Raw genomic sequence first — 16,900 nt, forward strand, 5'->3', positions numbered from 1 at the left:
CTTATCGATATCCTTTGAATATTAATTTTTTAAGCATTTGCAGTTACTTTAAAATTGTCATATTGCTTATTGATCACCAAATGATGCATTGAAATAATTAGATATTCAAAAACTTCTTTTAGAGGTCTTATTATTACTTTTACTTCTACAGTTGTATGGTTGGAAAAGTATGAACTTAAGTTATTGATCAGTTGAAAAAAACTTATAGTCTGAATATCTAATCCATAATGTATTGTCTTGTATCTTTTTGTTGAAGTATATTTGATAAACTGAACTCTTTATCCCTCTCCTCCTTTTTCTGCTATTGTCTCATATCTTTGTTTTACCATTTTTCAGATACCCTGAGTTTGCTTTTCATTTAGTATTTCAAATCTTAAAAACCTTAAAGATTTTATGTGTGATCCCTTTAAACCTTTTATTTTTCTGGTGTTATCTTTGCCCTAAGATAACCTATATACTCTAGGATCTTTGTTCTCTTCGTGTGTGTGTGTGTGTGTGTGTGTGTTACATTTATGGGAGGGGACCAGCCCTGTGGTGTACCAAGGAAAGACCAGTTCTGGGATTCTGTCTTCAGCCTTACCCAGCCCCAGCTAGTGTTGGCATCTGGGGCGTGAGTCAGTGGATGGGAGATGTCTGCCTCTGTTTTTCTGCTTTTTTAAGAAGGATGCCCTCTTCTTACATCATCTTAAAAAAATATTTATTTATTTTTATTGGAAAGTCAGATATACAGAGAGGAGAAGAAACAGAGAGGAAAATCTTCCGTCCCCCAATTCACTCCCCAAGTGGCCGCAATGGCTGGAGCTGAGCCAATCCAAAGCCAGGAGTCTCTTGCAGGTCTTCCACATAGGTGCAGGGTCCCAAGGCTTTGGGCTGTCCTCAACTGCTTTCCCAGGCCACAAGCAGGGAACTGGATGGGAAGCAGAGCTGCAGGGACACAAACTGGTGCCCATTATGGGATCCTGGCACATGTGAGGCAAGGATGTTAGCTGCTGGGCTACTGCACTGGGCCCCTCTTGTTACATCTTTTTTTCCCCTCCTGCTTTTTTTAATTTTTATTTTTAGATTTATTTTTTTTTATTGGAAATGTGGATATATACAGAGAGGAGAGAAAGAGAGGAAGATCTTTTGTCTGATGGCTCACTCCCCAAGAGGCCACAACGGCTGGAGCTGAGCCAATCCGAAGCCAGGAGCCAGGAGCACTTCTGGGTCTCCTAAGCAGGTGCAGGATCCCTGCTGTTCGAAAACCTTCAGTGTTTTGAGTCACAGATATAGACTGTTTTGCTACAGAATAGGAAGGCAGTAGTAGAGGCAACCATTTGAAGTATACAGCAAGGATGTTGGGATTTGACGTGGGACACCAGTAGGGATCGCATTTCCCCCACTGGAGTGCCTGAGTTTGATGCCTGGCTGTGCTCCTTCTGACTCCATCTTCATGCTGATGCAGGCCTGGGAGCTACTGGAATGGTTCGAATGACTGGATTCTGGTTACCCATGCAGGAAACACAGGTTGAGTTCCTGGCAGACACTAGCATTTGGGGAGTAAACCAGTAGATGGAAGGTCTTGTTCTCTGTTTCTCTGCCTATCAAATAAGCAAACAAACAAAATCCGCAAAGCTCAAGAAGGCTGCCTGGCCCCTGTTGAGATTAATAAGGTGATACTGAGAGCTATTACAAAATGGTTGTTCACAGATCCAGGTACCCAAATTCTTTCACGACAGTTTTTGTTTAGAGTAGGAACAGATCTGCACAGTTGAAAGCCTCTCGGATAGAGAAGGGGCCACTCAGAAGATCCTCTTGGTTCTGCATGTTCTGTTGTGGAGCAGAGGTAATACAACTGCTGACGACCCATTTATCCTTACCTGTAAGGCTTCCAGGATCAACGTTTTTTTACTTAAAGTGCCACACAGGCATCCATGGCATCAGTAGAAACTCTAGGACTGAAGTCCAGTTATTCTCTATTTTTTTCTCCTTCATGTCTTTGCATAAAGATATAACAGGAGGGGAAGGGCCTGGCGCGATAGCATAGTGGCTGAAGTCCTTGCCTTGAACATGCCTGGGATCCCATATGGGCGCTGGTTCTAATATCGGTTGCCTGGGAAAGCAGTCGAGGACGGCCCAATACCTGGGCTGGGCTGGCAGGGCGTCCTGAAACTAGGAACCTGGAACTCCATTGAGCCATTACCTGTTTCCTCTCAGGATATATTATCATGAATGTGGTCTTGGGAAAAAAAATTAAGATTTGAAAATGGCACTCTGGTATGGGAAATAGACATTCCTCGTGACAGTGTTTGAAACTGTGCTCAATTCCTACCCCTGTTTTAGTTTTTTTTTTTTTAAGCTAGCTTTTGTGTTTTTCAAACTATTTATTTGTGGTTTTAAAACTATTAGAGATAGAGACAGATAGGTAAATATTCCGTCTGCTGATTCACTCTCCAGATGGCCCCAGTGGTGATGGATAGACCATGCTGGAGCCAAAGACTTAATCTGAGTCTCCCATGTGGGTGGCAGGGGCTCACATGTTTGGTTATCTTCCTCTGCTTTTTCCAGACTATTAGCATTGTGCCAGTGCAGCCAAGACACTAACTAGTGCCTGTATGGGTTGTTGGTATTGTAGGTGGCTTTACCCACTATGCTATGATGCTGGTGTCCAATTAGCTTATTTGTAAGGTGCAGAGAGAGGCATGCTTAACTCATCAGATGCCTGGATGGGACCAGACCAGAGGTGAAGATGGGAGCGAGGATCTCAATCCAGCCCTCCCTTGTGGGTGACAAGCACCCAGTTATTGGAGTCATCAGTCCTGCTTGTCTAGGTCTGCTTTAGTAGGAAGCTGGAGTCAGAAGCAGTGCCAGGCATCCAAGCCTGGCACTCTTGATAAGTTCTGTGGGAGTTTTAATTGGTTTCTTCACTGCTAGGCCAAATGCCTGTGCCCATCTGTTAGTTTTGCATGGTGTTTAGTGTCATCTCTTAATGATGAAATTTGGGTTATTCGCAGCTTTTGGCTTCTGTGAATAAATCTGCTGTGAACATTCAGGTGTAAGTCTTCTGTGCTTAAGCTCCTGTTTCTCTTGGGTAAATATCTAAGAGTAAAGTTGTTCACTCTTGTGGTAGGTATAAATTTACTATCGTACATATTGCCAAAAAGTTTTCTAACGGTTTATTTTTGCATCTTCTGTTAATGTATAAGAATTCCAGATGAGCTGGGTTCTTGATTAGACACAATGTTTCTGTTTTAATGATTTTAGCCATTCTGGTGCCGCAGGGTTTCTTTTAGTGGACTGTAGCATAATATCTTGGGTGGGTAGAATGCGAGCCAAGGTGACCAACTCTTCTTTATGTGTTTGGAACTTAAGGATTCTCTAAATGAAAGACTCTCCATTTTTTTTTTTTAAAGATTTATTTTTATTATTTTTTTCATTGGAAAGGCGGATATACAGAGAGGAGAGACAGAGAGGAAGATCTTCCGTCCGATGATTCACTCCCCAAGTGAGCGCAATGGGCCGATACTATGCCGATCCGAAGCCAGGAGCCTCTTCCGGGTCTCCCACGCGGGTGCAGGGTCCCAAAGCTTTGGGCCGTCCTCGACTGCTTTCCCAGGCCACAGGCAGGGAGCTGGAAGGGAAGCGGGGCTGCCGGGATTAGAACCAGCGCCCATATGGGATCCCGGGCGTGCAAGGCGAGGACCTTTAACCACTTGCGCCACCGCGCCGGGCCCAAGACTCTCCATTTTAAAACCTGATTTAATCAGTAGGATGTGAAAGGAAAAAAGGCCCATAAATTAGCACAGTACCCTTAACCATCCTTTCCCTGATGATGTGTTGTGTGATTTAAAAAAAACAGGGACTGTATGGTACAGCTCTTAAGGCACTACCTAGGATACCTGCATGCATTAGGGTTTGACATCCAGCTCTGTTTCTGACTCCAGCTTCCTGCTAATGCCATTCTGGGAGGCAGAATAAAATGGCTCTAGTACTTGGGTCGCTGGTATCCTGACTTTCAGATTTTGCCTGGTCTAGCCTGCAGGCCACAAGCAGGGAGCTGTATGAGAAGCGGGGCTGCCAGAATTAGAATGGGTTCCCATGGGATCCCAGTGCGTTCAAGGCGAGGACTTTAGGCGCTAGGCCACCACACCAGGCCTGAATAATGGCTGTGATTTCTTTTGTTTGTAGTATCTATTACAGTAAATATGGATAGAGCCTGCCTAGTCTAATGGCAGCAATGTCAGAATGAGACAGTGGATGAAGATCTGCCTGTCATTTGGCCTTTCAAATAATTGAACGAAAAAGTTGAAAAAAGAAACACAAAAGTGAGGGACTCAGCCAGCTTCCCTTTTCCTACAGATAACAGTATAGACTATGCTTATTCAGACACCTTTGCGAATGTGTGCTGCAAGTCACCACATTTGGTCCTTGAAGACATCTGAATGTATAAGCTGTTTTCTGAAATACGGAATTAACTGTAGGCTTAATCAGAACAGGCCTTTATGGCTTCCTTTTTAATACCCCAGAACATATTGGCAGTTACCTGAACTTTGGTAGAAGGGAGGCCGTGAATCCTGGTGAAACATGTGGCAGGGCAGAGTTAAGAGTTTTATAGCTCACAGAAAGTTGGTATTTGCTGAGTGGTGGGAGCTCTTGAAGGCTTTTTGTCAGAGAAGAACTTGGAGCTGATTTTAGGAGATGTTGGCTGCTCTGTTGGTAATGAATTGGAGAGCCTGGTGTTCTGGTAGTACTGGATAATTTTGTTATTTCTAATTCTTTTGTTTCTTAAGTTTAAAAATTGTTATTAGATGGAAAATTGCATGGTGGCATATTAAGGCTGTATAAAATTCCAGATGGACTTTGAATATATTATAAGGCTGAGCAGCTTTTGCCAGATGCAGTGTTCTCTGAATAAAATGTAAAGCAGAAATAGCTTAAGTGTCTTCTGATGGGATCCTGACTTGCCACAGAACAGCTAATGAGTCATTGTGTGTCACAATTGGAAGATAAAACTTCTGTGAAAGGTTTGCGTATTTATTTTTTGAGATTTGCTCATTTTTATTTGAGAGGTAGATTTTTACAGAGAGAAAAGGAGAGAGAGAGCTCTTCCATCTGCTGGTTCACTCCTCGAAGAGCCTCAATAGCCTGATTCAAAGGCAGGAGGCAGGAGCTTCTTCTGGGTCTCCTGTATGGGTACAGGGTCCCAAGGACCTGAGCCATCCTCTGCTACTTTCCCAGGCAGAGAACTGGATCAGAACTGGAGCTGCCAGGTCTTGAACTAGCACCCATTTTGGATTCTGGCACTGCTGCAGGTACATGATTAATGTTATAAGCCACCACACCTTTTCATGTGCCAGGTTTCTTAAAACCAGTAAGTTAAAAAAAAGTTTTGCTTTAGCCAGTGTTTTTCTTTTTATGTTAAATTTTTAGTGAATATACATTTTTCATTTTCTTTTCCTTGAAATAATCTGAAGGGGTCTGTGGGGTTACAACAGTTTCGCAGTGATAATAAACTGTCGTGTAGTGTAGTTGACTAGACTGTGTAGCACATGATAATACCATTACTCTTGGGCTGTTGGAATGAATGCCAATGATTTCTTTTGTTTGTAATATCTAATACAGTAAGTATGGATTGAGCCAGCAGACACAAAAACTCCTTGAGATACGCAATAGGACTTGAGTGTGTGAATAAAACTTCAGACGGAAACTCTCGTCAACAGCTGGTGTAGATGTTCTCATAGAACCCTTTCTCCTGAGAGGTGCTTGTGAGAATGATTCTTCAGTGAGTCTGAACTGCCATGATTTCCCCAGACCTGCTAAATCTGGGTTTGCTGGCGTGGCTCTGGATATCTGTTATCATTTGTTTACCAAACATAGCAGCAAAGTACTAGCTAACTGGTTTAATTTTAATATGATTTGCCTTCTTAATTAAGAATCATTGTTTTTAGGATACAGGGACACTTTTAAAGATCCAGGTGGACATTTTAAAACATGTTTTACTTATTTTGAAAGGCAGGGCTGCAGAGAGTCAGAGGCCTGTGGCATCTGCTGTTTCATTCCTTCTATTGGATACTGTGCTTAAGTATTTTTAGGAAGAGGAGAAGTAAGGGCAGCGTAGTGATGAATGTGAGCCCGTCTTCCTTTTGCCTGCTTTGCCTTCACTGGGTATTTTGGTTTTATGTGCCTTTGATTCTTTTTTTTTTTTTTAAGATTTATTTATTGTTATTACAAAGTCAGATATACAGAGAGGAGGAGAGACAGAGAGGAAGATTTTCTGTCTGATGATTCACTCCCCAAGTGACCACAATGGCTGGTACTGTGCCAATCTGGATCCTGGAGCCAGGAACTTCCTCTAGGTCTCCCACATGGGTGCAGGATCTCAAGGCTTTGGGCCGTCCTCGACTGCTTTCCCAGGCCACAAGCTGGGAGCTGGATGGGAAGTGGAGCTGCCAGGCTTAGAACAGGCACCCATATGGGATCTTGGCACGTTCAAGGCGAGGATTTTAGCCGCTAGGCCATGCTGCCAGGCCCTGTGCCTTCGATTCTTACAGCACTGTGTGCCCTGTTCTCTTGCCTCACACCCTAGTTAGTTTTACCATGCATGAATTACTATATGGTTTTTTTTCCCCTCATTCATAGCTTTCTATTTTAACCATGTGTGTAGATATGTTTTTACATTTAATAAAATGGTATAGTACATGTGTCTGACAGATTGCTTTTTTGTTGAAGCTCAAGATTTTGATCTGCTCATGTTGGTTTAACTTACTTACTTGTACCTACTGAATGCTTTCAATTGCGTGACTAAACCCGAAATTCGTCTGGGTTTGGTTGGTTTTTTGTCTTTTCTGGGGATTTTGTTTATTAGCTTTTCAAAAACTTAAGGTGTAACTCATGTCCCATATAATTCATTCCTTTAAAAGGATATGTAATAACATGTCCTGATGTAAACGTTATCTTCATTTAATTCCAAGGGATTTTCATCATATTAGAAGCTATATCTATTCACAGACATATCCCATTTCCACCTGACATTTACTAAATCTACTTTCAGTCTCTTTGGGTTTGCCTAGTCTGAATATTTCACATAAATGGAATAATTTTTGTTTTGATTAATAGTTGGATTGTTTATAATTAGTTTAATTACACTCATTCTAGAGGGTGTGAAATAATTTTGTTATGGTTTTGATTTTCATCCCCCTCGTGATTACTAGTTTTGAATGTTTGCATGTTTACTGGTTATTTGTATTATATATTTTGTGGAAATGTCTATTCATAACCTTTACTCATTATATAAGTATATTGTCTTTCTTTAAAAATAAATATGTATGGGCCCAGCGCGGTGGCGCAAGTGGTTAAGGTCCTCGCCTTGCACGCCCTGGGATCCCATATGGGCACCGGTTCTATCCCGGCAGCCCTGCTTCCCTTCCAGCTCCCTGCCTGTGGCCCGGGAAAGCAGTCGAGGACGGCCCAAGGCTTTGGGACCCTGCACCTGCGTGGGAGACCCAGAAGAGGCTCCTGGCTTCGGATCGGCATAGCATCGGCCGTTGCGCTCACTTGGGGAGTGAATCATCGGACGGAAGATCTTCCTCTCTGTCTCTCTTCTCTGTATATCTGCCTTTCCAATAAAACATGATAAAAATAAATCATAATAAAACATAATAAAAATAAAAATAAAATAAAAATAACAAATAAACAAAAAAAAAACCTAGAATAGATGGAGAACAGCGAGGAAAGCTTAGAAATAGGAAATGGGCAGGGAGGATGCACTTATAACTCACTGGGTGGGACACGAAGATTGGTTGCTCCTCACTAGGGTATTGAGGATTTCTCTGCACACCTCTCCTAAAACCGTTCACCTAAACTGTTGACATATGTCTTGTTACAGTTATAGAGCTAGACTACCCGAAAAACAGCCAGGTTCTGCAAAATCAGGCTTCAACACTATGAACTGCTAAATACTAAAATTAAAATAGACATGAGACAGCTGAATAGTAATCTATAGCCATTTTAAGGTGTATAGAACCCAGCTGTATATAAACTAATAATTGTAATGTCAATGTAGAAGTCATGGGATGTGGTTCAGAAGTTGTACTCTTTTTGTTGTTGTTGTTGTTTTCTCTCTCTCTCTTTGAACATGCTGGTTACACAATATCATATCCAATAATTCTGGTATGTTATAAATTGTTACTGATGTAATGTCGGGGCTTTCAATTGATTGGGATGATACTCTTTTGGCTGTACCTTCAGACCAGAGACTGTCTCCCCATGAAACTGTTGAACTTATCTGCACAATAAGATGCTGGACTCTATGTTTTGTAGCTGTTTGCAAGGAAAAAAATCTCAACTGAATTTGATCTGTGGTAATGCAACAAGATGGAAGAATCCACCATGGGGGAGGGGGGGAGCGGGTTTTGGGGAGGGGAGGGGGGAATCCCAGTGCCTGTAAAACTGTGTCTCATGATGCAATGTAATTTAAAAAAAATTAAAAAAAAAAGAAAAAAAAAGAAAAAAGATATAATAAATATGGAACTGTATCATAAAATGATAATAATAAATGCAATTTTTAAAAAATAAAAAAAATTAATAAATATGTATGTATATACTTTTTTGAACAACAGAGAGAGAGGATGTGGGAGAGGGAGACCTTCCATCTACTGGCTCATTGTTCAAGTGTCTTCAGCTAACCAGGTTGGGCCGGCTGAGGCCCGGTGCCAGAAACTTGGTCTTAGTCTTCTCTGTGTGTGGCAGGGTACAAGCACTTGCACCATCATCCTCTGCTTTTCCCGGTGCCTTAGTAGGAAGGTGGACTGGAAGTACACTGACTGGGACTTGAATTGGCACTGTGATGTGGGATGCTGGAGCTGAGCCAGAATGCTGGCCACAAGTTCACTTTTTTTTTAAAATTAAGTTCTTTTTTTTTTTTTTTTTTGTTAAGATTTATTTTGTTTTTGAAAGGCAGAATTACAGAGAGAAGGAGAGACAGAGAGGTCTAACCACTGGTTCACTTCCCAAATGGCTGCTATGGCCAGAGCTGAGCCGATACAAAGCCAGGAGCCAGGAGCTTTTTCCAGGTCTTTCATGTGGGCTCAGGGTCTCAAGGCTTTGGAATATCCTCTGCTGCTTTCCCAGATCATAAGCAGAGAGCTGGGTTGGAAGTGGAACAGCTGGGACTTGATCTGCTGCCCATATTGAATGCTAGTGCCAGAGGTGGAAGCTTAGCTTACTATGCCACAGTGCCAGGCCCATTCCAGTCAATCAAATTAGACTAATCAGTTTAACTAATTTTTGTGTTTGGAAGAATGTGTGAGAGGGAACCTATGACATCACCTGTTGATTGACTTCCCACATCCCCACCATAACCAGACTAGGCTAGGGACAGTTCAGAACCAGTGGAAACTCAATCTGGGTCTCCCATGTGGATAGCAGGATCCCAGGGACTTCATCTGTCATTGTTGCTTCCAGGAACTCCAGGAAGCTGGAGTTAATAGGTGGAGGCTTTTATTGGATCCAGGCCCTCCGGTGAGGGATGGGGCAGTCTTAACCCATATTTGAACTATTTGGCTAAATCCCAATTCCTGTACATGCGATTTGATGGTGACAATAGTATTTGGTAATTTACAAGTTTCATTTTTTTTCCCCTTATTCTGTGTTTTCAGGATGTCATTATGAAATGAGAATTGTCCATTCATTCTTGATTGGAAATCAGTATAAATTTGGAGATGTGTAAATGAAATTTAAACTAGGAAGTTATAAAAATTAGTTTAATTAACGAACTTTGTAATGAAAGGTACTTAAGTGGTTTTTTGGATTGTTGTTTTGATTTGGTTTAATTTTGGAGATTTTAGTTCTTTTTAGCTTGTATCAAGGGCTTGTATAAATAGATAAGGTTGTTAATACCATTATATTTACATAAATATGTATGTATTTCTTAAGATTTATTTATTTTTATTGGAAAGACAGATTTACAGAGAGAAGGAGAGATGTAGAGACAAAGAAAAAGATCTTCCAAGTGGAAGATCTGATTCTCTTCCCAGTGGCCACAATGGCCAGAGTTGAACCAATTTTGAACCAGGAGCCTGGAGCTTCTTCTGGGTCTCCCATGTGTTTGCAGGGTCCCATGCTTTGGGCTTTCTTTCCCAGGCCACAAGCAGGGAGCTGGATGGGACATAAAACAGCTGGGACACAAACTGGTGCCCATATGGGATCCTGGCACTTGGAATCCAAGGATTTAGCCACCGAGTCATTGTGCTGGCCCTGAGAGTATTATTTTGTATGGGATACTCATCTAGCAGTAAGTTCATTGATCTCCTTTGGTGAAGTTTTGTTAAACTGGAAAGTAAATGACTAGAAAGTGTTTTTGTTTGAGAGTTCATGAAAAAGAAGGTTCTAAGAACTTCAGATTTGCTGCATTAATTTTAGCTATGTGTTTTCAATTCAGAGTTTTGAGAGGTTGAACGTAGAAATGATTTGACATTTATTCCATTTGCTGTGTTCAGAGAATTAAAATTGTTACAGGTGGATTATGTTGCTATTAGGTAAAATCCCTTTTATAGTCTTGAGTCATGAAATAAGAATTTATAAAAATTGTGTGGTCTGACATGATGGCTCAATGGCTAAAGCCTCACCTTGCAAGTGCTGGGATTCCAAATGGGTTCATGTCCTAGCTGCTTTAGTTTCCATATAGCTCTCTGTTTCTGGCCTGGAAAGGCAGTAGAGGATGGCCCAAAGCCTTAGGACTCTGCACGTGTGTGGGAGATCTGCCAGAAACTTGTTCCTGGCTTCAGATTGGCTTAGCTCTGGCCGTTGTAGCCACTTGGGGAGTGGACCAGTGGACAGAAAATCATTCTCCCTGTCTCTCCTTATCTCTGGGAATCTGATCTTCTTTTCCAATAAAAATAAATAAAATCTTAAAAAAGATTGCGAATAAGTTGCTATGGGTGTGCTACCTTTGGTATCTGAAAATCAGAATTTCCAAGGTATATTCACATGTGAGGAACCAGCTGAACCCCTCCTGCATCCTAAAAGTTCTTGAATCTGTGCAGTCTGTTCCAGGGGAGGCTGCAAAGGATCTAGTAGTCACCAGTGGTGTTATTATTATTATCTATTATTATTATTTTAAGACTTTAGACTGGAGTGGTGGCCTAGCATGGTAATCATCCATCTGCTGTACCATCATCCCATGTGAGCTCTGGTTCAATTCCTGGCTGCTCCATTTCCAGTTTAGTTCCCTGCTAATGGCCTCGGAAACAGCAGATGATGGCCCAAAGTCTTGAGCTCTTGCACCCACAGACTCAGACTAAGCTCCTAACTCCTGGCTTCATATTAGCCTATCTCTGGTTGTTGTGACCATTTGGGGAATGAATCGGGGGTAGAAGATCTCTCTGTCTCTCCCTCTCTCTTTAACTTCTTTAAGTGAAATAAATAAATGTGTAAAAATCTTTATTTATTTTAAAGGTAAAGTTACATGTTCAAAGAGGGAGAGACCGAGAGATGTGTTTTTTTTTTATTGTATTTTTTAAAAGATTTATTTATTTTATTACAAAGTCAGATATACAGAGAGGAGGAGAGACAGAGAGGAACATCTTCCGTCCCATGATTCACTCCCCAAGTGAGCGCAACAGCCGGTGCTATGCCGATCTGAAGCTGGGATCCAGGAGCCTCTTCCGGGTCTCCCACGCGGGTGCAGGGTCCCAAAGCCTTGGGCCATCCTCGACTGCTTTGGATTCCGGTGTGTTCAAGGCGAGGACTTTAGCCGCTAGGCCACGCCACCGGGCCCCGAGAGAGGTGTTTGATGCACTGTTTTCTCCCCAGATGTTTGCAATGTACATGCTGATCCAGGCTAGCAGGAGCTAGGATTCCCTTCCCGGTCCCCCATGTGGGAGCAGGGACATAAGCGCTAGGGCCATCTGCTGCTGCTTTCCTAGGTGCATTAGTAGGGAGCTGGACGGGAAGTGGAACAGCTGGGACTTAGTGCCTGTATGGGATGTGAACCTGTTATATACACACAGTGTTGTCCTCCATAAATATTATTTTTGAAGTTGTATATTTGAAATTAATCAACATTATGTTTCTTTAGGAAGATTATTAAATGCAGTGTTACAGAAAATCTTCCTAACAGCTTTGATTCCCAAAGCCACACTTTGAATTTTTGTTCTTAGTGGCTGTTTCACTTGTCTCTTGAGTAGTGCCTGATTCGGCATCTAACACATAACAGTTGAGTGAGTGAAAGAAAGTCATTGTTCTGGTGTCACACTTGACAAACAGATTGATTCTAGATTGAAAATCACTTTTTTTCTTGGAGAGCATTGTTCCACCAGTCTAACTTATAGTTTTGCCATTAAAATATAGATTCTGTTAGGATTCAAGTTTCTTTAACTTTTACAGTATTTTCATGTTATCATATTAAAAAATTAAGTGTGCTAAGACAATTCCAGAGATTAGTCTTTTTTTTCTAGATTTAGTTATTTTTATTGGAAAGGCAGATATGCAAAGAGGAGGAGAGACAGAGAGGAAGATCTTCCATCCGACGGTTCACTCCCCAAGTGGCTGCAACAGCTGGAGCTGAGCCAATCTAAAGCCAGGAGCCAGGAGCTCTTCCGGGTCTCCCACGTGGGTGCAGAGTCCCAAAGCTTTGAGCAGTCCCCGACTGCTTTCCCAGGCTACAAGCAGGAAGTTGGATGGGAAGTAGAGCTGCCCGGATAAGAACAGGCACCCACATGGGATCCTAGCGTGCAAGGTGAGGACTTTAACTACTACACTATCGTGCTGGGCCCTAGAGATTAGTCTTACTCAGAAGTTTTTTTTTTTTTTTTTTTTGAGAGAGGTGAAGGGTATGGGATGGGGAATGGCGAATGGCAAGAATCTTCTTTTTGCAAGTTTATTCCCCTAGTGGCCTCCTCAGCCTGATCCGGACAAGGTTGAAGCCAGAAGCTTGTAACTGCATCTGGTCTGATATGTGAGTGGCAGATATCCAAATGTCTGGACCACTCATATATCACAGCAGATGTAGTTAAAGGGTGCTGGGTTAGACGTGGAGCAGCCAGGACTCAAACCAGCTCTCAGGTATGGGGATTCTGCTGTTGACAGCAGTGGTTGAATCTGCTGTGCATGACACTGGCTTCCACCTGCCATTTTTCTGCTGAACCCTGAAAATTTTATGGTTCTAAATGAAATGAGAAGTTAAATATGGAAATTTAAAATAAATTTTGTTTGAAGAAAATATTGAATGAAATGTTGATTTGTCCTAGTATCTGGATAGGTCATGTGCTTTATAATAATGATATATTTGAATTCTATTTGTGCAGAGGAAATTGAGGAAGAATCTGAAACAACAGTTGAGGCTGACTTGACTGATAAACAGAAACATCAGTTGAAGCATAGGGAGCTCTTTTTGTCACGCCAGTATGAGTCTTTACCTGCAACACATATCAGGTAAGAGTCTGTTAGAAACTAAGCTGATGTACTCAGTAAATATGAAGATCAAAAATCAAAAGAAAAAAAAAAACCCAAAAAGGTTTTCTTTGATACCCTTTTCTCTTCAGAATCTTGACGTAGGTAGTTTATTAGTGGATTCAGAACAAAATTATATCTTAGAGCTTGCTAATGTGTGTTAGCATATAAAAACTCTACAGCAAAAATTGTGCAGTAAAGTAACCACTTTAGGTTTATTTTAGTCTTGATTTTCGTGGTTTGCTTGAGTCTGTTACATTGTGCGGAGTACCAGACAATGTTTTGGGAAATGTTAGCCTTCTCTAAATTCCTAGGATTTATTCAGATGTTGGGCTAGTCTGTAGATAGGGCTGTGCATTGATAGTGTATGTCAGTGGAAGAAATCTGGTTTCTGGTGTACAATTTTGGTGATTGTAGAAATTATAATCTTTTCTTATCTACTGATGGTTGTAAAATTTATATATATGTATATCTTTTAAAATATTTATTTTATTTTTATTTCAAAGGTGCAGTTATAGAGAAAACGAGAGAGAACAAGCAAGAAAGAGAGATAGGGCCCAGCATGATAGCATAATGGCTAAATCCTTGCCTTGCATGTGCTGATATTCTATATGAGTACCGGTTAGTGTCTGGCTGCTCCACTTCCCATCCAGCTCCCTGCTTGTGGCCTGCGAAAGCATTCAAGGACAGCCCAAAGCCTTGGGACCCTGCAACCTTGTGGGAGACCCAGAAGAAGCTTCTGGCTCTTGACTTTGGTTTGGCTCAACTCTGACTGTTGTAGTTATTTAGGGAGTGAATCAACGAGCAAAAGGAAGATCTTTCTCTGTGTATCTCATTCTCTTTATACATGCCTTTCCAATAAAAATAAAATAAATCATTAAAAAAATATTTTCTGTCATCTACTGGTTCGTGCTCCAAATGATTTACAGTGGCTGGAGCTGGGCCAATCTGAGACCAGGAGCTTCTTTCTAGTTTCTCACATGGCTGCAGGGGCTAAAGGAATCAAGCTATCTTCTACTATTTTCCCAGGGCATAAGCAGGAGCTGGATCAGAAGCAGAGCAGCTTGGACTTGAGTGGGTGCCCATATGTGCTGCTGATGCTGCAGGTGGTAACTTAGCGCACTCTGCCACAGCATCGGTTCCCCATCAATGATTTTTTAAAGTGTAGTTTGTAATTGCTACATGGTGGAGGTATAAAAAAAGTTTGAATTTAGTAGACAAGCAAATTTTGAACCTCAATATCAGGGAAGTTCCAGATGGAGTTGGATTTACTCAGCCTCGAGAGAGCATGCCGTGCATTTCAGGTGAGCATGGTATCACTGCTTGACGCTTTGGCTAAGATCAAATGTGGTATTAGCTGAGCAAGGTGTGTGTGGTGCCTAAAGTGTGTACAGGCTTGCAGATTAAAGGAATTTCTTTGACATTTGTTCATGATCTTTTATCCATTTCCTTACTAGTTGTGTTGTTCATAAAAACTATATACAAGAGTATGTTGTATTCATTGCTTCAATAGTTGGTTCCTTAATCTTAGGCCATTGGTGTTGGCATAAAGTCTAAACCTGACTGGGTTCTGACAGGTTTATAAATTTCATAGCTTTTAATTTTTCTTAAACCTTGTTAAAATGTCTGTTAATTATTTATTTGCACAGTGACAAAGGTGGGTAAAATAAAAATATCTTCCATCCACTGCTTCATTCTCTGAATTGCTGCAATGACTAGCTCTAGGCCAGGACAAAGCCAGGAATTTGGCGTTTCATCCATGTCTCCCACGTGGGTGCAGGGGTTCAAGCACTTAGGTCAACTTCTACTGCTTTTCCAGGCCTTTCCCAGGGACTTGGATCAGAAGTGGAGCAGCCAGGACATGGAACTGGTGCCTATAAGGGATGCTGGTGTTGCAGGTGGCAGCTTTGCCTGCTATACTACAGTGTTGGCCCTCAGCTCTCATTTGGTCTTGATACTTAAAACATCGACTCCAGGGACCTTTGTGCATAACTTCCTTTTTTTTTTTTTTAAATGAAGATGTATTAATTTTTCAAAAATCAGGATGACAGAATGGGAGAGGCAGAAATATTTTCCATCTCTGGTTCACTCCCCAGATGGCTCAAGAGCCAAGGTTGAAACGGGCCGTCTCCCACTGCTTTTCTCAGGCTGTTTACAAGGAACTGGATGGTAAATGGAGCAGCTCAGTTGCCAAATGGTGCCCGTATGGGATGCCAGTATTTCAGGCAGCAGCCTCCTCTGACATACCATACTGGCCTCAGTAACTTCTTTTATTCTATAAATAGACCCAAATATCTTCCATAATGTATTTGACAGATATACTGAAATTATTTTTTCTGCAAATCCATCATTAGATTGGCTAGAGATAGTATATTTCGCATGATGTAATTCTTTTACTGGAAGATAATCTAACCAGGTTTTGTGAGAACATTCTTCTTATTACCAGTAAGGATAGCTCTTTATGTACATATTTATTTGTGAGGCAGAGAGAGGGAGGAAGAGACAGACATGCAGAGAGAGCTGCCATCTGGTTTGCTTTCCACATGTATGCGATGGCTGGTAACCAAATCCAGGTCTCCCACAAGGGTGGCAGGAGCCCAAATGCTTGAGCGATTGCCACTACTTCCCATGGTCTGCGTTATTATGACACACTGGAGTCAGGAGCCAGGGCCAGGAATCAGACCCAAGGACTCTGATGTAGAGACGTGGGCATCTTAATCAGCATCTTAATTGCTAGGCTAAATGCCTATCTCACTAGGACTATTTCAAGAAAGAAAAGTAGAGAAGCAAGTTAGTAACTTCTGTTCAAAGAGATGGAACATGAAAACATAATTTGAGATATTTCTACAGATATGTATAAAACAAATGCTAAAGACCCACATGTGTTATTTAATTGGAAGGTACTAGATTATAAAGATTCATTTTAAGCTCAAAGTATGTGACCAGTCATCAGAATTTTGCTAGAACAAGAGTCTGACGAATGGTTTTAAATTTGTATCAAACATATGCAAGTATATTTTTAATTTACCCTCCTGATAGTTTGAGTCTGTTTACAAGTAATGTTGGCTTCCTTTAACAGACTGCCTGGAATGGAAACACTAATGAAGTGTTTTGATCTTCCATAAGAACTGAGATAGTGTATTGAAAAATTGTCAAGACAATCCTGTGCTGAGCACAGAAGCCACATAGTGTACATGCTCATTCGATGGTTGTTGAACACATCATCTGTGTTCTGTGTTAGGGAGCTTACTCAGTGCTTGGTAACAAAGACAACCGTCCTTCCTCATCAGTTCTAAGTTTATTGGGTGGTGATTCATTTGTTTTGTGGAAAGCAGACAGGCATTTGGGGCTTCTTGCTTTTTTTTTTTTTTTTTTTCCTAAATTGAGGGGGAGTATTGTAGACTGTAATCTGTAACTCTCATTTGCAGACAGCTAAGTGGGGTTAGTGGCAGTCTCTGGCCAAGGCAGGGAG

The 16,900-nt window shown here is 41.4% G+C and overlaps 1 protein-coding gene across 5 annotated transcripts in view; it reads left to right on the top strand.

Moving 5' to 3' along the window:
- Positions 1-16,900, top strand: part of MTA3 (metastasis associated 1 family member 3) — a 157,544-nt gene that overhangs the window by 26,735 nt on the left and 113,909 nt on the right. For all 5 annotated transcript variants that reach the window (XM_040993156.1, XM_040993158.1, XM_040993157.1 and 2 more), the window contains exon 4: positions 13,284-13,410. In XM_040993156.1, coding sequence (XP_040849090.1) covers positions 13,284-13,410 — 127 coding nt within the window. The remainder of the gene's footprint in view (positions 1-13,283; positions 13,411-16,900) is intronic.

This window comes from Ochotona curzoniae, unplaced genomic scaffold (genome assembly GCF_017591425.1).
Source record: "Ochotona curzoniae isolate NIBS_2020 unplaced genomic scaffold, NIBS_Ocur_1.0 contig_883, whole genome shotgun sequence".
NCBI classification, from domain to species: Eukaryota; Metazoa; Chordata; class Mammalia; order Lagomorpha; family Ochotonidae; genus Ochotona; species Ochotona curzoniae.